We start from the raw sequence: 18838 nt of genomic DNA on the forward strand, positions 1-18838 counted from the left end.
TTGTGCTTCCCTTACTCTAAGGCTAATAAATGTATTTCACGATCTGGGTCATTATTTAATACAAAACAATATTTAATGCAAAATCACACAATGTTTCTACTGTATCTCTGTCAATCACTCTGATATTTAGTTAAAATGAGTGAATTGACAGTGCTCTCTGTTACTGTCTTTAATCAGTTCTGTGAATGAGGGTATGGTATGCCACATGCACTGTAATATGTTTTATATTAAATATAAAATTTTCAAATGAAAATAGCAACATGATTGTTTTATATGGTATGCGTTCATATGTGTTAAGGGCTAGATTTTCGCTGGAGGAAACAGCTGGGGTGTGATGAGCGGTGAACGCAGCAATACAGTAGACGGGAAATCGATTGCTCCCTCGTGACCTTTTACAAACTGTATTTATGACAAAGAACTGCACAGATACAGATATTATAACAATCTATCGATAAACACACACCTTGTGTCCTCTGTTTCCGAGTCCGCTCGCGCTGCGCCACCACGGTCTGCGGATTGAAGAGCGCGCTGAAAGACGGGGAGGAGACGAAGTCTGCCGCCGATTTCATATGAAATTTAAAGTGGACTGACTCTGAGGCGATCACGAATTTGTGTAGTTTATGGAGCTAATCGCTATAGCCTCGCTAAAAATGAACTAGCGACGCCAATGCTTCTTACGTCCATTTTGGAAAATCAGGACAAATATTTAAATCGATCGCTCAGGCATGTAAGTGGCACAGAAATTAGGCACCGAAATCTGCGTTCTGATTCGGTTCTAGCACATACCGGTTACATAGGTACCGGTGCCATATAGCCACCGAGTTTCAGTACCCAACCCTACAAACTGGGCATTGTTTATAAAACGTTCGTCAACAAACACACTTGCAAAACTTTGGTGCTGCCCCGGAAAAACAAACTGCATCCACTGTTCACGTAACGCTGGGTTCTTTGGTAAGCTGAACAAGGTTATCTTTCCCTTACAGCCAAAAACACACTTCTTTGGAGACATTCTTCTCGAGCGAGTCCCGTTCAGTGCAGCTGAATGAAGCGCGTTGATGGGCGCGCTCTTGCTCTCACTCTGATCAATGTGTGTGCGCGGACGTGCTCTTCCGGGAGAAATGCCCATACAAGGAGTTCCACCCTTCATTACATCACGAAGAGCCAAGCTCGGAAAAAAAACTCTCAGAAACGTGTACAAAACCGGAAGGAGTATATTTGACACAGAAATACTCCGTTCTACATTCATATATATTTGAACCTTTGGCCATGTTTAGCATGAGAATCCAACTCTTTAACACTGTAAATAACTCAACATGCATGAAATAGCATTAGACCCCCCTCTTTAAATCCAAATTTGCTGTCAAAATTAACACTGGTTTAAGCATGATACAGAGTTTGCATCTGTTTAACTTACTGTCCCCGTATCCGTCGTCTCTGCGTGGTCCATCATCCAGGTCCCCGCTTGGCCGTGCCCTCCAATCAGAATCTGTCTTATCAGGGCCACTGTCCATCCCACGACCTCTATCCCTGTCTCGCCCCATCATTGACCCACTATCCCTCTCTGGAAGAAATATAAGAAAATATTAATTATAATAATTAAATTAAATATATAAAATTATAAATTTAGTCAAGAGGCAAAGAAATCATGTATATCATCAGTTCACCTTTGTCATTGGATTGATCTGCAATATCCACCCGGATCCGCCTGTTCCCAAGATTCTACACAAATTTAATGCAATGTTAACTCAAAATAGAAAACAAAGGCAATGATCTGAGGTCAGTATTTTACGGACTACCCACCTCTTCATTTAGACTGAGAGCACGAAAGAATGATTCAACATCATCAAATTCTGCATAACCAAAACCCTTAAGCCTCTCTGGGTTATTAGGCTCCCGTGGCAAACGTACTGCACTGATCTGAGAATATACACAAAACACATCCAGTTATACACAACCTGCATTTGTCAAGCAGCTAATAGTATTTCCTGCTACGAAAGACTCAGAATGTAAGTGTATTATCTAGACATCCTGTTTCTAAACATGCAGATCCCCACTGACCGCAAGGCCCCTGAAGAAGTCTTTGATGGATTCCTCGCTGACGTCGTAAGGAAGGTTACCAAGGAAGGCGGTGTAGGGTGGACTGCGTGGCAGCCGAGAGCGGTCAATGTTTGGTTCCCGTGCTGCACGAGGCGCAGTTGGCAGGATGGAGCGATCGATGGGAGGAGCTCGATACGTATCCTCCACAGTATGCCAGGAAGTTGAGACTAAAGAGAAGGAGAATAGAACTTGACCACCACAGAATATGATTTCAATGCCTGGATCCTAAAATGCATCAGACCAACGGTAGCATTTTGTCTTCTTAAGACTTGAATTTTGACAATATTTGCCCCGCTTTACAGTCTGGAGGAGTCAGCACTAGTTGTCAAAAGTCAGAGCCTGCTGATTTGAGCCAGTTGGAGTTTACAAGATTTCACAGAAAATTGCGTAGTCTATGACTGGTACAAACTAAATTTTTTAGCTTCACATTAGGACTGCATAATTAATTGCAGTAAGTGCTGCTCCACACAAACTCCATCTCTGCATCTGAATTTGAGGCACTTTAATATGCATTTGGGAATGCAACATGCACCAACAATCTTCCCTTACTTGTAATGAGAAGCACTTGTCAAAAAGGAGAAGTTTCAGGAGATTTTTCCATCAAAATAAAAGTCTGATGATTTAACGTTTGAAAATAAATTAAGACATCCATAATGCGTTCCAGCCTTCACTCACCATCACCATCCAAGTCATCGGTCTCGTCTGCCCAGCTGGTGGCCTTTGTGCTGGGGTAACTGGGGGGTACGCTGCCACTGCCATCATTCGCAAGGAAGTCATTCAGGGTCAGGGTCTTCCCCTTCTTATTCTTCTTCTTAGCTAAAGAACAAAAAACACATGCTATGAGAATGCCATAACTGAAGTATTTCGAAGTCAATGGCTACCATCAAGTGCTTGATTACCAACATTCATCAAAACATTTTCTTTGGTGTTCAACAGAACAAAGAAACTCATAAAGGTTTATAACAACTTGAGGGTGAGTACATTATGGCAAAATGTATCCTTTAAATGAACAAAATGACTGGAAAAGTCATCACCAGAGAGAAATCTGTCATTACACCAAAAGAACAGGTCAGATTGATGACATTTTGATTAAGAATTATGAGGTCAAAACAAAGAAACATATGCACAGATGAAATATTTAAAGTAAGATTAATAACATGCATTTGGAAAACAGAGGGTGAATTTTCATTTCATGCCACCATTAACATTCAGAATAAGAAGAACATTTTAACGTTCCCACCCTAGCTGGGACACATAGTGGCACAGATAACAGAAAGCATGACTATGCAAAAAAAAAAAAAAAAGAAAAAAAAGATAGGTTTATTCAAAAGACTTTATATCACATTATTTGTTTATTCACTAATATCTGCTTGCTTTAGAAGTGAAATGTCACTACACTTGTAGAGGATTTCCAAGTAAAACCTCTTCACACCCTTCATTAAATTGCATGAAACCCAGAATATACACTAATAGCTTTCACACCAGTGAGCAAGGTCACACCTTGTGCAAAAGATGCCTTTCCAACACTATGCAATGTGGAAAAAAGGGTGACATAAGGCACATTCACATTATGTTTGTTTTCCTCTAGAACTTGTAATGTTATATGCTTTAACTTGACCAGCCTGAACAAGCTCAGAAGCACAATTTAAATGGTACTACTGTTTTTAAACGTCATTCAGATGTAACATTAACAAACAGTTTCAGATAATTCAGTCTTTCCCCACTCAAAAAGATAAGAGCTGTAACGTTACTTACATAAGTTCTGTACATCTGGCTGGTTATACAAGCCTTTGAAACACTCGTTAACTTACTGAGGTATTATTTTTTGGGGACAATTAAACTCTCTTTCTGAAGTGTCTTTAAAGAACATACGTTTTAGTAAAAGATAATACGAGGAGATGTTTTGGTCATGAATGACTCGATTTTAATCGAATGAATTAGAAATTGATTCAATGACTCGACACAAAAAAAAAAACTACGTAACTGTACTGAATGAATCCGTGAACAAATCTTTTTGGTGATCACATAAAAAAAAAAAACAAGTCACTGAAATAAATCTAAATCACCAACCCAACCGCTGTTCTGTCAAAAACGACGAGAGAAAGTCTATTTCAGCTCTATGTCCACGGCTCCACGCACGTGGTCACCTCTCCGGTCCCTCCTCTGGATCGTACTGCGCATGCGCGCCAAGCACGGGTTATTAGCACCGTTCTGAGCTTCAGGCGCTATAACTTACCATAATATCACAACTTACCGTGAATTAACCTTATAAACTTCCGCGTATATTAAAACACCCGAACATCCGTGTGCGAAATCTTTCCGTTCTAAAACTCCAGAAGATAACAAGACAGGCGAGGCACATGATTCGGCCGCTAGCAAACTGGCTAATTCATTTGCGCATAAGGCTTCCCCAATACAACTATTCCTTCATGCTTTCAGAATATTTTCTCAGTATATTTAGCAGTGCCGTTTTTGAAAAACGCACACAGTGAATGCTATAACCATTACGTTTGAAACCAAGAGTGTTTTACAAACTTGTTTAGAGGTGTTTCGCAAAGAAGCTCACAAATGAAGGCCGAGCACGAGAGCGCATTATTCTCACCTGACGCCGCCATGTTGGAGAGTGCTCTGACGGTAGAGTCCCGGATGAAGGCGTCAGGGATTTGTCACGGGGGCAGGCAGGCATCACAAGTACATGAGAACATGTTTTAGAAGTTGCACTTTGTGAGGATGTGAAACCTGACAGTAATAATTTCTGGAAACACAAGGCAACAACCAAACTTGGGGAAAAAAAAAAAAATCCTAGAGATAATGGCATAAATATTTTATACAGGCTTATTTAACTTACTTTTCTGTTTATCTTAGTAATGTTATCATGACAGTTTTTTATTTGACTGGAAATTACTTTATTTATGGTTTATGCATGTCTTCTGTAATAAAAAAAATATACAAGTGAGAGGTAGGTAGGCAAATTCTGTCATTTTCTGGGCCCCTTGTACTGTGTGTTGGAAATGGGCCTTTGTTGGCTCCCTTGAGGTCATTACCAAAAAATCCAAAGCGACTCGCATTACATTGAAAGTATGCATTTTAACAGTTCACGCATTTCCATGACCTTAGTGTTGCTAGTGCTGTGCTAAGAATCGTTCTCTTTGCATGTCTCCGACTCGGTAGCTCTACCCCAGATCCATTTTTTTTTTTTTACACAGTGGATACATCTTTGAGAGGCCAGGATGACCTCCTCATAATTGGTGAGGGAAAATATGGGTTGGTTTTCTCTGGGTGGAAGCTCAATGTGGCTCTCTCGGATGGTACTGCAACTTGCAATTCTACATATCAATTCTACACATACAAATACATAAGTCTGATCATATTATTTTTAAAATTATATCTACTTTTTAGATGGCTTAGATGGTTTAGACTAACTTTTTGTACATCCTTGTCGTAGTGATACAAAGGCATGTGGTTTGTGCCATGACACTACAAACACTTTTCATTCACCCCCGTTGGTGTGATTTATAACAGAAAAGAAGTTGCAAGCCAGATGATGCAAAGTATTTATTTATTTATTTATATAATACAGATTACAAACAAGACCCAAATTATATTAGCAAGTTATGCTGCTATTATATAATCCGCTTGTATGAATTTGTATGTTACATAAAATGAATTGTGAATTATTTAGGTACAATTTTGACACACAAACACAATAAATAAATCATTAGTCTGAAAAGGAAAAAAATAAAGACTTTCATTACACATATATTTTGAAGAAATTAATTTAAAATGGGTTCTTTGCTGATTTAAAGAAATATTTTGTAGTATAACCTGTACTTGATGCATGAAATTGTTGCACAGAATGCTTAAATTAAAAAGATAAAGTGAAGGTGAGCCATTTAGAAGACTGCCAACCAGGAGTTATCTACTAAAACCCTGCAGAGACAAAAAACAAACAGAGCTGAAGACTTCTAGACTAAAAAAAAAAAAATCAGAATTTGAGAACAGAACAATGAACACTTGTTTGTGTGTGTATCTGGACTTACTGCATAGCTTTTTATAATCCCAGCAGCAGTTTATGAGGCAGCGATGATTACAGTTGCAGCGGTTGCGGAAGTCAGATCTCTCACCACATCTCCTTTGACAAGAGTTTGAGGCTACAACAAAAAGTCGTTTTGCATTAAGCATTAAGCAATTAAGAATTATGCAGAGAAGTAAGTAGTGTTTTTGATATTTTTTTTATATTCTGAAAGATCAGTTGCCACTGACTTTCAGTGTATGGACAAAAAAATACAATGGAAGTCAATGGTAACAGAAAATATTTAGATAACAGCATTCTTCTAAACATCTTTTCTTAGAGAAAAAATAAACGCCTTCAGGTTTGGAATGACATGAAGGGGGAGTAAGTGATGACAGAGTTTTCATTTTTGGGTGGACTAGCCGTTTCAGGATGTTTGTACAGGTGTGTACAGTAAAGTATGAGAAAGAGTTACCCTGATTGGGTGAAAGAGTCGTTGTTGCTGTTCTTAAGGTAGTAGAAGTTTTTGGGGTGGTAGTAGTTTTAGTAGTAGTTGGGGAGGTTGTAGAAGTGGGTGAAACAGACTGGCATGTGCTTGTAGGGCTGAAGGTGACAAAACCTGGCAGGTTCTGCCCAATGTTGTTGGTGATCCAGCTCTGATACTGTGACACACGTGTGTAAACACCAGGTGCATTGGGATCAGCACAGCCATAACCCCAGCTGGTGATACCAGACTGAACCCACACTGAACATTGCTTGCTCACCATTGGACCACCAGAATCCCCCTACAGAAAGAAAAAGAGTAGAAGTTTTTGTTTTTTGGGACATCAAACATGGCTAGAATGTAAATGGAGAATCACATACATATATAAAAATGCAGCATAGATGTTTGTGTGTAAATATATACAGTATTAGAAGAACCCAGTGGACTTTCAGATATGCAGCATGTTTTGATATGCATGCTTAATCTGGTTGGTTGTTGTACCTGGCAGGTGTCTTTGCCTCCCTCCATTAAACCAGCACACATCATGTTGCTGGTAACAGATCCAGAACCCAGAAGAGTATTACACTGATCATTGTCCACCACTGGAACCATAGTCTCCTGCAGAATCCCGGGATCAGGTAGGCTCACTGAACACCAAAAACACAACCATTAATTAGTGATGTTAGGAGTAAATTCATATGTGAATTAATGGGTTTGCATGTGTTTGTACCTCCAGATTGAACATCTCCCCAGCCTGTGATCCAGCTGCTGGTGCCAGAAGGGAAGACGCTGTTCTGGGCCGCCAGACACACGGGTCTAATGTAGTTATTGAAGGTGACTGCGGAGGACAGCCGGAGCAGAGCGATGTCATTGTTATTTGTGTTCCTGTCGTAGGAGGTGTGGACGATGATCGTAGTGACATTTCTGCTGATCTCATTGGCATTGACTCCCTGCTGTGTCCTCCTTCCCAAATACACACGCAGACTGGATGCGCTGACACTAAATACAGTCAGAGAAAGTGAGAAAAGAAAAAGGTACATTCTACCAATCAAAACAAAAAGTGCGTATGTGTGTTTAGGTGAATCTTACTCGGGTAAACAGTGAGCTGCCGTCAGCACCCATTCACTGTTGATGAGGGAGCCTCCACAAAAATGACCTCCAAAGTTGGAGCTGTGCAGACTGACCTGCCACGGCCACGAACCCTCAGAGGCATCCACACCACCCACAATACGTGTGTTTAGAGGGGCTTGTCCACAAACTATGAGAAAGAGAGAGAGAAATTGTTCACATGCGCATTTCTGTTCAAAACAATTACATTAAAAACTTTTTGAAAATTAAAGAATGAGACAAGCTCTTACCATTCAGCTGAGAAAGTGAACCTGCAGTGGAAGAGACATAACAGCACACATTAAACAGGAAGGATTTCATGGACATCCAGCCATGTGTGACATCCTCTAACTAATTAACTTAATGAAATTATCCCACATGAACCAGAGCCGTGGCAGAAACATGTAGTGCTGATGAAGTTTCTACCTTAAGCAAGTAAAAGTCCTTACCTTGAACACATAAGAGCAGGGCCAAACTGACACACGTTAACCTCCACATTTTCACAAACCGCCTCTTCTCTTGCAGAATGGATGGAGATGGTGGATTTGGTTCTCTTTGCTCTCACAAACCCTTTATATATTCACTTCTCCAGTCTCTGCTCGCCATTCATCTAATCACTTTAATGTCGCACTAATCCGTTTTTATTATTATTTTTGCTCCTCGCCCTGTTTTCATAATGCGGATCTGTTAAACATAAATTTACACTAAATTTACTTCTTAACATCTTAAATGCAAGTTTTTTTTTTTTCATTTTATTAATCTTGCTAATAATTAGTCACTCTAATGAGGATGTGTTTATCCAGGTAATTATAATAACATTAAAGATTATATCATTATAATAAATTACATCACCTATATCAATATATATATAAAAAAACACTCATTTAAACATTATATCTTACATAATATTTTACACAGCATATTATTGAAATCTACTATATATAGAGAGAGAGAGAGAGAGAGAGAGAAAGAGAGGGAGATAGATAGATAGATAGATAGATAGTTGACAGAGAGAGAGAGAGAAATTCAAATGAATGTCATGGTGTTGAAAAAATGATGATCAGTTATTATGTGTTGTTTTTCTTGCTTTCTGAGATTATTAAATGCCTAAAACAATGATGGTCATTGATTGGTCATTGACAACTTCAAGATTTATTTAGAAAATTTAAATTAAAATTGCTGGATTGCTATAGTTGCAACACAGATTCACCTGCTCTCTGTTACACTTTACAATGACATTGTAAAAGTTCTGATTGCCACATACTGCATTTAGGTCATAATTCGCATTTCAGACTAACAAATACTGTCATTTATGTACTTGTGTGTTTCGCCAACACCTTTTTTTGTACCTGTTTGTCATAAATCCAGATAAGCTGAGCTTAGCTTAATTGCTGTGTGATTACGGATATCTCCTCTAAATAATCAGCTCACATTCTCTCACATGTTGCTATGCATGTTAATATCTGGAATTAAACCACCTACTAGATTGCAAATGTATATTTTGGATCATTTAATTATTCAAGAATTACAAAAAAACTGAATATTAGAAAACTTGCACTGGATTTCAAATGTAATTTCTATTATTTTTGTAACAAAGTATGGCTGAAAAAAAAACATTTTAAAAATAAACGATCTACATAGAAGAGAACAGAAGTGTTTCTGTTATGTGTGACATCAGGAGCAACCTATCTATTTGCATCTACTTCTAGTATAATCTTTTGCCATTTATTCTTTTATTTTCCTTTAAATCTTTAAAAAAAAAAGTTGGTAGCACTTTATTTTACACTCTTGTTCCGCATGTACATACTATGTACTTATTATAGCAATTACAATAACTGGGTAATAACTAGGTACTAACCCTTAACCTACCCCTGAACCTAACCTTAACCCATGTAGTTACCTTATACTACCAGTAATTACTTCTGTAAATACACCTACAGTGAAATAAAGTGTACACAAAAAGTTTCCACTGTTCTTAAATGTATAGTTCACCTTTTTTCCACCTTTAGTGTCTTTTTTTTCCATGCAGTGAATGGTGAAATGAGAATGGGGACTGCTGTGTCATTCCTAACGTCATCTTTTGTGTTCCACTGTTGAAAGTCAAACAGGTTTGTAACAACATGAGCGTGAGTAAATGATGCATTTTTGGGTGAACTATGAACACCCTGTGAAATTAAGACTGAGATTAACAAAACGCTTAATCTCTGAAAACAAACTTGCATTTAAGATCTGTATTTAGTGAATTTAGTTCTATAATATATGTTTAACAGATCCGCATTATGAAAACAGGGCGAGGAGCAAAAATAATAATAAAAACGGATTAGTGCGACATTAAAGTGATTAGATGAATGGCGAGCAGAGACTGGAGAAGTGAATATATAAAGGGTTTGTGAGAGCAAAGAGAACCAAATCCACCATCTCCATCCATTCTGCAAGAGAAGAGGCGGTTTGTGAAAATGTGGAGGTTAACGTGTGTCAGTTTGGCCCTGCTCTTATGTGTTCAAGGTAAGGACTTTTACTTGCTTAAGGTAGAAACTTCATCAGCACTACATGTTTCTGCCACGGCTCTGGTTCATGTGGGATAATTTCATTAAGTTAATTAGTTAGAGGATGTCACACATGGCTGGATGTCCATGAAATCCTTCCTGTTTAATGTGTGCTGTTATGTCTCTTCCACTGCAGGTTCACTTTCTCAGCTGAATGGTAAGAGCTTGTCTCATTCTTTAATTTTCAAAAAGTTTTTAATGTAATTGTTTTGAACAGAAATGCGCATGTGAACAATCTCTCTCTCTCTTTCTCATAGTTTGAGAGGCCCCTCTAAACACCCGTATTGTGGGTGGTGTGGATGCCTCTGAGGGTTCGTGGCCGTGGCAGGTCAGTCTGCACAGCTCCAGCTTTGGAGGTCATTTTTGCGGAGGCTCCCTCATCAACAGTGAATGGGTGCTGATGGCAGCTCACTGTTTACCTGGGTAAGATTCACATCAATATTCAAATATTCATCCAAACCACAGGCTCTGAGGCTGTTTTTACACTATTGATTAATTATTTTCTTCACTTTCACCTGTTTTCAGTATCAGCGCATCCAGTCTGCTTGTGTACCTGGGAAAGAGAATACAGCAGGGAGTCAATACCTATATGAAATCAGTAGAAATGTCTCCTCAGTCATCGTTCACCTCTCCTACAACAGTCAAAGCAGCGACAATGACATCGCTCTGCTCCGCCTGTCCTCCGCTGTCACCTTTAATGAATATATTAGACCCGTGTGTCTGGCGGGCCTGAACAGCAGCTTCCCTTCTGGAACCAGCAGCTGGGTCACAGGCTGGGGAAATATTCAGTCTGGAGGTACAAACGTGTATAAACTCATTCATTCACTTGTAAATCTCCTTCTAACATCACTAATTGATGGTTGTGTGTGTTTTTGGTGTTCAGTGAGCCTACCTTCTCCAGGGATTCTGCAGGAGACTATGGTTCCAGTGGTGGCTTATGATCAGTGTAATGCTCTTCTGGGTTCTGGATCTGTTACCAGCAACATGATGTGTGCTGGTTTAATGGAGGGAGGCAGAGACACCTGCCAGGTACAACAGACATCCAGATTATTAGTAAGTGTGCAAAACATGCTGCACGTCTGAAAGGCCATTTGGTTCTTCTAACATATTTTTTTAAAGGGGTCATATGATGCTGCTAAAAAGAACATTATTCCTCCTCTCTGTCTTTCTGTAGGGGGATTCTGGGCTTGTCCAATGGTGAGCAAGCAGTGTTCAGTGTGGGTTCAGTCTGGTATCACCAGCTGGGGTTATGGCTGTGCTGATCCCAGCGCACCTGGTGTTTACACCTGCGTGTCCCAGTATCAGAGCTGGATCACCAACAACATTGGGCAGAACCTGCCAGGTTTTGTCACCTTCAGCCCTACAAGCACATGCCAGTCTGTTTCTACAGCCTCACCGATTTCTGATACCTCAACTGCTTCTACTGCACCACCTATTTCTGCTACCTCAACAACTTCTACTACCTCATGATTTTCTGCTACTTCAAGAACAACTACTACCCTAAGACCTCCTCCCAATCAGTGTAGCTCTCTCACACACACTTGTACACATTTATGCCTTTTTAACATCTCTCACTTCTCTGCATGATGCTTGTTCAAATGTTTTTTTGTTCAAATGCCTCAATCTCTTGTCGCAAAAGATGTGGTGAGAGATTCGACATCCACAACCGCTGCAACTGCAATCCTCGCTGCCGCATAAACTGCTGTAGGGATTATGAAAGGCAATGCAGTAAGTCCAAATACACACACAAATACACTTGCAATTGTTTATGATGTTTTTTGTTTTTAAATAATACTCAAATCACTGAAACAGTAAATAACAAAAGAACAGAAGTCAAATAGTATCCTAAAAGACCAGAAGTCCTTCAGCTCTTGTTTGTTTTTGTGTCTCTGCAGGGGATCCCAGATGGTAACTCTTGGTTGGCATAAGCTTCTACACAGCTCACCGATGTTTTCAGTTTCTTCAAACATTCTATAAGCTGTGCAAGTACATTTTTAAATCAGCACAAAATGACTCACATTTTGATTAATTTCTCTATTGAGACTAAAGATTTAAAATTAAATGTGTCAAAAATTTTACTTGATTTTCAAAACAATCTAATATACAAAATATACAAAATAACAATATATTTGGATTACAAAATATCAGCAGTAAGTGATAATATAATTTGAGTCTTGTCTGTAATATGTATCTGTATTAATGATTAAATAAATACTTGGCATCATCTGGCTTGTGAAGTCTCTTGCTGTAATAAATGACACCAACAGGGGACGTTGTTTTACATCTTCAAACTCATTGATTACTGATAACCTTTGGTCAGTGTAAGCTGTTGAGATGTTGAGGGACTGCTTTGATGAAACTGACTGACATGTTCAAAACTTGAGCATAGATGTCATGTTTCTAAGAAAACATTGACTCTTTATACCAAACACACACACAGACAGACAGACACACACACAAAAAAAACTAATTCTGTATGATTTATAAGCTTCTGTACCTATGGGGACCTCAGTTTAGGTCCCCATGGTGACACAAGTCCCCATGAGTTGGTGTGTATTCAGGTTTAAGTCCCCACCAGTATAGAAAAACATGTACACACACACACACACAAAGGTTGTTTTTCAAAGTATGAACAATTCAGCCATGCCTATGATGAACAGCACTGATGAACTAATTAAAAAAAAAAAAAAAAAATCTCAAAGATCTTATTCATTTTTTAAGTAGAAAAAAATACTGTTGTTTTACAATGTTAAATATATCTATAAGTCATTGGCGAACATTAATAAATGTACAAACGTTTCAGTGGAATGAGTGAGCTCTTTTGTTATTTTACCTTGATTCTGTCTATATTTAATATTTAAATATTTGTTATATTTTTGTAAATTTGCTCAGTGCACAGTCTGGAGGCTATAAAAAAATCACATTTTACATGCAACATCTTATAATAATAGTATTCACAATTAATACAATAAAAAGGTTTAGGAAATGATTTTGTTTAGTGTCCCACCATTATTAAAAATCTCATAAAACATGAGCTTATTCAAAAACTAAACTTCAGTTTAACTTCAATAGGCTATATACATCAGCAAATATCACTGCTGTATTCAATTTCAAGGTAACTATAGGAGCAAGGACATAATAAATCATCACTACAGCTCCTGCACGTAACATCTCACTAACAATAAACCAACAAGCCACAAGCCACAAAGGACCGCTGCCACCAGGATTTTTCACTACAATAGCTGTTAAAGTTTAGAAAAAAGGGTTAATGACTGACTTAGTAGTGGAGGAGCTTTTTAGAAAGGTAGTTCATGATATGATTCAGGATGAGATCATGGTCTTTAATAAGGAAGTAGCAAGCAATAGAAATGATCTGAAATGTATGAAATGAAAATTATTGACTCAGTACCAGGAAGTTACACAACCTACGGTGATAACATTTATTTTTTATTGTGAATATAATCCATTTAACTTAAAGTGTTAGTTTTTCCACCATGTGAATATTTTAACCAGGGCCATTGCTAGCAGGGAAGAAAGGAGGTGACTATTTCTAGGGGCCCACAGCTGTTAGGGGCCAGCGTGAAAGATGCTCGGGACAGTTGACGGACTGGACTTTAACAAGCATTAACTATATTTAATTTATACAGTGAAGGCTATGCAATGCTTTTTTATTATCTAGTTTCTGTACCTTAACACATACAAAACTTAAAAAACAAAAAAACTAAAGCACTGTTTAATTTGTATCTTTGTTCTCTTTATTTACTTGTGCTATTTACACTATTTAAATAGGGCTCACAGGTTCAACCTGCACCAGGGACCTGCATACCCCAGCTACGGCCCTGATTTTAACCTCCCAAGACTGGAGTTGTCCCAATACATAGCACTTACAACAGAAAAGATTCTAGATGCTGCATGGATTTAAGGTGAATGCTCTATGGATTTTGAGAAGTTCTCTTTTAGTGGAATTGGATGACTGGCAAACATGCTCTAAAGCAGAGTTTAGCTCCAACTTGCTTCAACACACCTGCCTGGAAGTTTCTAGTATGCCTAAGAAGACCTTGATTAGCTGGTTTAGTTGTGTTTAATTGGGGTTGGAGCTAAATTCTGCAGGACAGTGGCCCTCCAGGAGCAGGATTGGACACCCTTTAAAGGTTTCTCTTCCCATTCAACTGGCTCTTGAGTATAGTTGTATAGATCATATGTAACTTTCAAAATTCACAACTTTCAAACTGTTTAATGGAGTATTTGTCCACTGAAAGTCTTCTCTGAATATGCTTCATCAGTTGAACAATTGATATGTTGTTAAACAACAGTAGAATTCAATAAACACTATAGCTCTATCCCTCACAGCCTCGTTTTTGTTCATGTAAAAAATTAAACGTGCGCTACCCTGTCTAGGCCTAGCCTAGCCAAAGGATATTTATGCTATACTACTAAATGATACACTGGATATGATGCCTGATGATAGTTTCCATTTTATGGATGCTGACCGAAATAAAACAAATGTCTCAATATGTTAATCATTATTATTGTAATGCTCTCTGCAATACTTGTTTCTGATATACTCGTCTGTTGCTGCATTCAGCGGTCACTCATTTTCAGAGTCATCTATGGCAGCGCTGTATATCAGTGTGCTCTTTCGGTAACTGACGCATTTGAGCGAGGACCCATTTGTTCATGACACCTGTGTTACTTTCATGTTTCTCATATCATACCGTGGATAAGTTTTTTTATTTATGTTTTTTTAATTATCATAAGTTTTTTTGTTTTTTTATCATATCGCAGATTCACTCTTTTATTTCATACAAATGCACTGCATCTTCTGTCTCAGTTATCAAATGTAGGGAAAATGGCCTCAGTGGACTTCCATATTAATATTTCAAAAGGTCTAAATATTGTTGCAATGTTCTTCTTGTTGCTAAGTCAGTTGTTTTGTGTATTGTAATAAACTGTTTTTCATACTGTATAAGCTTTAAGATATATACAGGTAAAATTAGAAAATACTCATAAAATCTGTATTTTATGTCCACGTTTATTTATTTGGTGATTAGCCCGAGCCAGTCCTTATTGCAAAATAAAGCCAAACAGGATGATCAGGACTTCAATGTGGATTGAAACATCTAAGCATCATTTCTATATTTTTTATTCTCTTGGTGATATTATAATATCTTTATATTAAGTATATCTTTATATGTAGGTATGTATGTATGTGTTCTGAAATGGCTGAAAGGGTAATATTTTACAGACAGTTCCAGTGAAAAGGATTCATGACTAACAGCTTCAAAACCAGTTTGTCATGAAGTTTCCTGTCAGAAGAGTTTTTATCTGACATCAGAAAGTGAAATTTTTCACGATAAAATGAACGATTTAATCACAAAAGATTCACATCAAGATTTCACAAAACACAATATGACATTTCAATCTTAAGATCCCAACTAGTATAAACATTGCTTAACAAATCTCTAACCTTTCCTCAAGTAGTTACCGGTATGTACACTCGACTATGTTTACCTGGTACATGATTACACTGTGTGATGTTACATACGCGCAGTCTTAATAATATGTTTGTAATGTTTTACTGTGTTTATTTTACATCCTTGTACAGTATATTATCTTGATGTTCCTGCTGTTTAAGGGACTTTTTCCACATGATGACTTGCTATTTTGAAATTCCTGTGAAATTCCTTCGTGTCATTGCAACTGCGTCATCGCATATGTACCATATTGGCATGTGTTTGTACAGTACATATGGCTTAGAAAAGTTCTTCTGAACTGGATTAAGGAGTTTTGTAGGTTCTCAGCCTTAATATTTTGAAATTACTCTGTACAATAGAACATTTCTGATTTATTTTTTATAAGAACTACAAATAACTGAATGCAGAGAAGTTTAATATTTTGTTGGTACCTGCTGTTACAATGATTACCATTTGTAGTTGTGTGGTTATATACTGTAGCCTACTAAGACATTCTTCTCTGGATCTGGTGTGTGTTTACTTCTACATTAAACTGAATTATTCTTGTAACATCCTGCAGTGGATCCTACACAATAAAAGGATGCCATTCATGCTAGTTACTAAGCAAGTAGTCATTTAGCAAATGCTTTTATCCAAAGCGATTAACAGTATTCTTGACATAAAAACCCCTCTGCAGCAATCTGAGCTATAGGTGCCTTGCTCAAGGCCATGATGGTGATTGTCATTCCTTTACCCAGCAGCCTTCTGTTCACCGGCCCTTGGCCAATATGTAAAACCTGCCCTATGTAGTAAAAGAAGTTGGGTTTGGCACATAATCCAAACACTTAATGTAAAAACAAAAAATGCACCTTGCAATGCTACGTTTAAAGTCACTGTTTTATGAGTGACAAAGTGTTTTTGATGTATATGATATAAGCTTGTTTTGAGATATGCAAATTTTTGCAGTTTTGATGCATTTTGGAAGTAAGATTTAAAATTCAGGTTTGAATGAATACTGTATTACTGGTGCTTTATCACACTATTGTGCTGCTATATGCAGGTAAATGACTATGTTTGTTTTTGTATTTACAGTTTTTTGATTGCTTTGGAGTGATTTTCACAAGCAAGAGTACATTTTCTAAACAATCTCACAACAGATCATAAAAATGCACTTTTTTCCCCCAAACATTTCAGCATATTTTAAATTATGTTATATAAAACACAAATTACATATATCCTTTTCACTACACAAAATGTTTCATCAGTATGATTTTTTTTCAGTGACTGCCTTTCATAATGCTAATACTATTAGTCCTTTCATTTGCATATCTCCTTGTTCAGTTGAATATGTGTAACATCAGTCAAATTTGTCTATAATTTAATCCAGATGATCTTAATTGTTAATCTGTGTATTATTTGGTTCAGTATGTCTATAGATTTCTTGCCATTTTCAAAATGAATAATTAAATATAATAAGATAATTACAGTATAAGTGATTTGTTTCAGTTTAAAACCAACGTGTTCACAAAGTGTGAGTATGTGTGTGTCATCCTGGTATTCCTTACGTCATGGGGACCAAATGTCCCCACAAATATAGTAATACCAGTAAATTTAATTTCATTTAATTTAACCATAGCCTGTACTAAAGGGTGATTTGAAACGTGTCTTGCATTATTTGCTAGTTAAATAACTGAATGTTAAACAGAAAGAATCATACTGTTGTATTCTGGTGATTAAATCAAATGTCCTGGTTACGTATTACATTGATCTGTGTTTTGAAACAATGATTATGAGGAAAGAAAATATGTGTGGCTGTAATGAAAGTATGAAATCAGGTTTAGAAAGAATGAGATGTGCTACAAGTGTGAACAGTTTTGGTTTTTGTACTTACAAATTTGAAAATGAACACCTTTCTTGTGAAAATAATACTGAAGTGAATAAAATTATGTATTAATCAAAATACATAAAAATGCAATTCATAATGACTTCTTCATATCATAATATAAAAAAGCCTCTTTAAAAATAAAATTCTTGAAACATTTTTAACAAAACTGCTACACTGCTTATTAATAAAAAAAATTGTCCGCCAAATCAAAGTAAAATATTTTGTCACCGAAAACAATGAATTTTATGAATTAATGTCACATTTGAAATAATAATAATTTGAATTTGTACTTGAAATATTTAATTGAAATAAACAAACTTTTTCTAAAATAGAATGGTTTTTAAACCTATTAAAGTAACACTAAGAACTTGGCACATGTTCGAAATCCTGTTTGGTCCTTGTGCCATTGAACAACGAACTTAAATAAAGGTTGATCTGATTCACAAACAAGTAATTCTCTGTTTGATGTGTTCTATATTTAGTGTTCTAGTCGGCTCTGACACCTGATCCCTGATTAATGAGCAAATGTAAAGACAATTGGATGTTAGGCTGAAAAAAGGCGTATTTTAAGACAAGCTTTCAGGATTCTGTATTCTTTATTCTGCCGGATCTTGAGATCTGTGATGTTGCAACGTCATAATTTGTTATTGTTAGAGGTGAGAGAAGTGGAGCGGAACCTGAGAGCCAGACTGATCACGTCTACACAGCCACTAAACAATCACAAAAAAAACTCAAAGAGATCCTAGACATTGTAAAGGTCAAACATAAGAACAATATAAATCTAACAAATATTCTTAAGCACACAATTGGTGTTCCTATGCTAAAGAAACATTGCAAGTTTTACAGCTTAAGTTTCATCTTTGGCTGACTTCAGTTATCTTATTATTATAAATAAGGTTGGAAGTAAGCCAACTTTGATATTTCATTCTACTGCCTTCAAGTAAAACTCCGTAACAAAAAAACAAAACAAAAAAAATCAACACACACTGACTCACCTATCCTGTGTATGTATTTTATTATGAGTAATTGTGGCTGCCATCTGACAATAAGTTGTCATACGCAAGGGTGTAACTTTGGTTTGAGAAGTGGGGGGGACACAAAATGGGGGAAAATGTTTTCGATTTGAATCCCATTTCCTGCATGTACATACATTTAGGGACTATGGTGATACAAAATCCAGGAAATAATTAAGTTGATTAATGATCAATTCTGGCAAAAAAGAATAGTAGGCTACTAAACTATGTATAAGAAAAA

The 18838-nt window shown here is 37.1% G+C and overlaps 2 protein-coding genes and 1 pseudogene across 4 annotated transcripts in view; 1 reads left to right on the forward strand and 2 right to left on the reverse strand.

Annotated features, from left to right (window-relative positions):
• Nucleotides 1-4789, reverse strand: part of LOC107733597 (eukaryotic translation initiation factor 4B-like) — a 21932-nt gene extending 17143 nt beyond the window's left edge. For all 3 annotated transcript variants that reach the window (XM_016545282.1, XM_016545283.1, XM_016545280.1), the window contains exons 1-6: nt 4700-4789; nt 2773-2913; nt 2059-2264; nt 1801-1917; nt 1665-1719; nt 1415-1561 (exon numbers count right to left, since the gene is read on the reverse strand). In XM_016545282.1, the coding sequence (XP_016400768.1) occupies nt 1415-1561; nt 1665-1719; nt 1801-1917; nt 2059-2264; nt 2773-2913; nt 4700-4712 (679 nt within the window). In that variant the 5' untranslated portion in view covers nt 4713-4789. The remainder of the gene's footprint in view (nt 1-1414; nt 1562-1664; nt 1720-1800; nt 1918-2058; nt 2265-2772; nt 2914-4699) is intronic.
• Nucleotides 4790-5924: 1135 nt separating this feature from the next.
• On the reverse strand, nt 5925-7990 carry LOC107733579 (tryptase-like). The gene is made up of 7 exons (XM_016545251.1): nt 7973-7990; nt 7683-7891; nt 7324-7592; nt 7095-7240; nt 6585-6894; nt 6138-6248; nt 5925-6027 (listed from the first exon to the last, which is right to left on the reverse strand). Exons 1-7 carry the CDS (start codon nt 7988-7990, stop codon nt 6020-6022), a joined length of 1071 nt encoding a protein of 356 aa, XP_016400737.1. The 3' UTR covers nt 5925-6019.
• A 2008-nt stretch (nt 7991-9998) lies between these two features.
• LOC107733595 (tryptase-like) lies at nt 9999-12164 on the forward strand (annotated as a pseudogene).
• Nucleotides 12165-18838: the final 6674 nt, after the last annotated feature.

The sequence above is a fragment of the Sinocyclocheilus rhinocerous genome, unplaced genomic scaffold (assembly GCF_001515625.1).
Source record: "Sinocyclocheilus rhinocerous isolate Xijiao unplaced genomic scaffold, SAMN03320098_v1.1 scaffold4023, whole genome shotgun sequence".
In the NCBI taxonomy this organism is placed as follows: Eukaryota; Metazoa; Chordata; class Actinopteri; order Cypriniformes; family Cyprinidae; genus Sinocyclocheilus; species Sinocyclocheilus rhinocerous.

Bases quoted from the DNA above. Each gene is read 5' to 3' on its own strand.
- LOC107733579 (XM_016545251.1), bottom strand. The intron at 7,593-7,682 runs GTAAGATTCACC...GACTGTATTTAG, and splicing joins GCAGCTCACTGTTTACCCGA to TGTCAGCGCATCCAGTCTGC. The intron at 7,241-7,323 runs GTACAAACACAT...TTTGGTGTTCAG, and splicing joins GGGAGATGTTCAATCTGGAG to TGAGCCTACCTGATCCCGGG.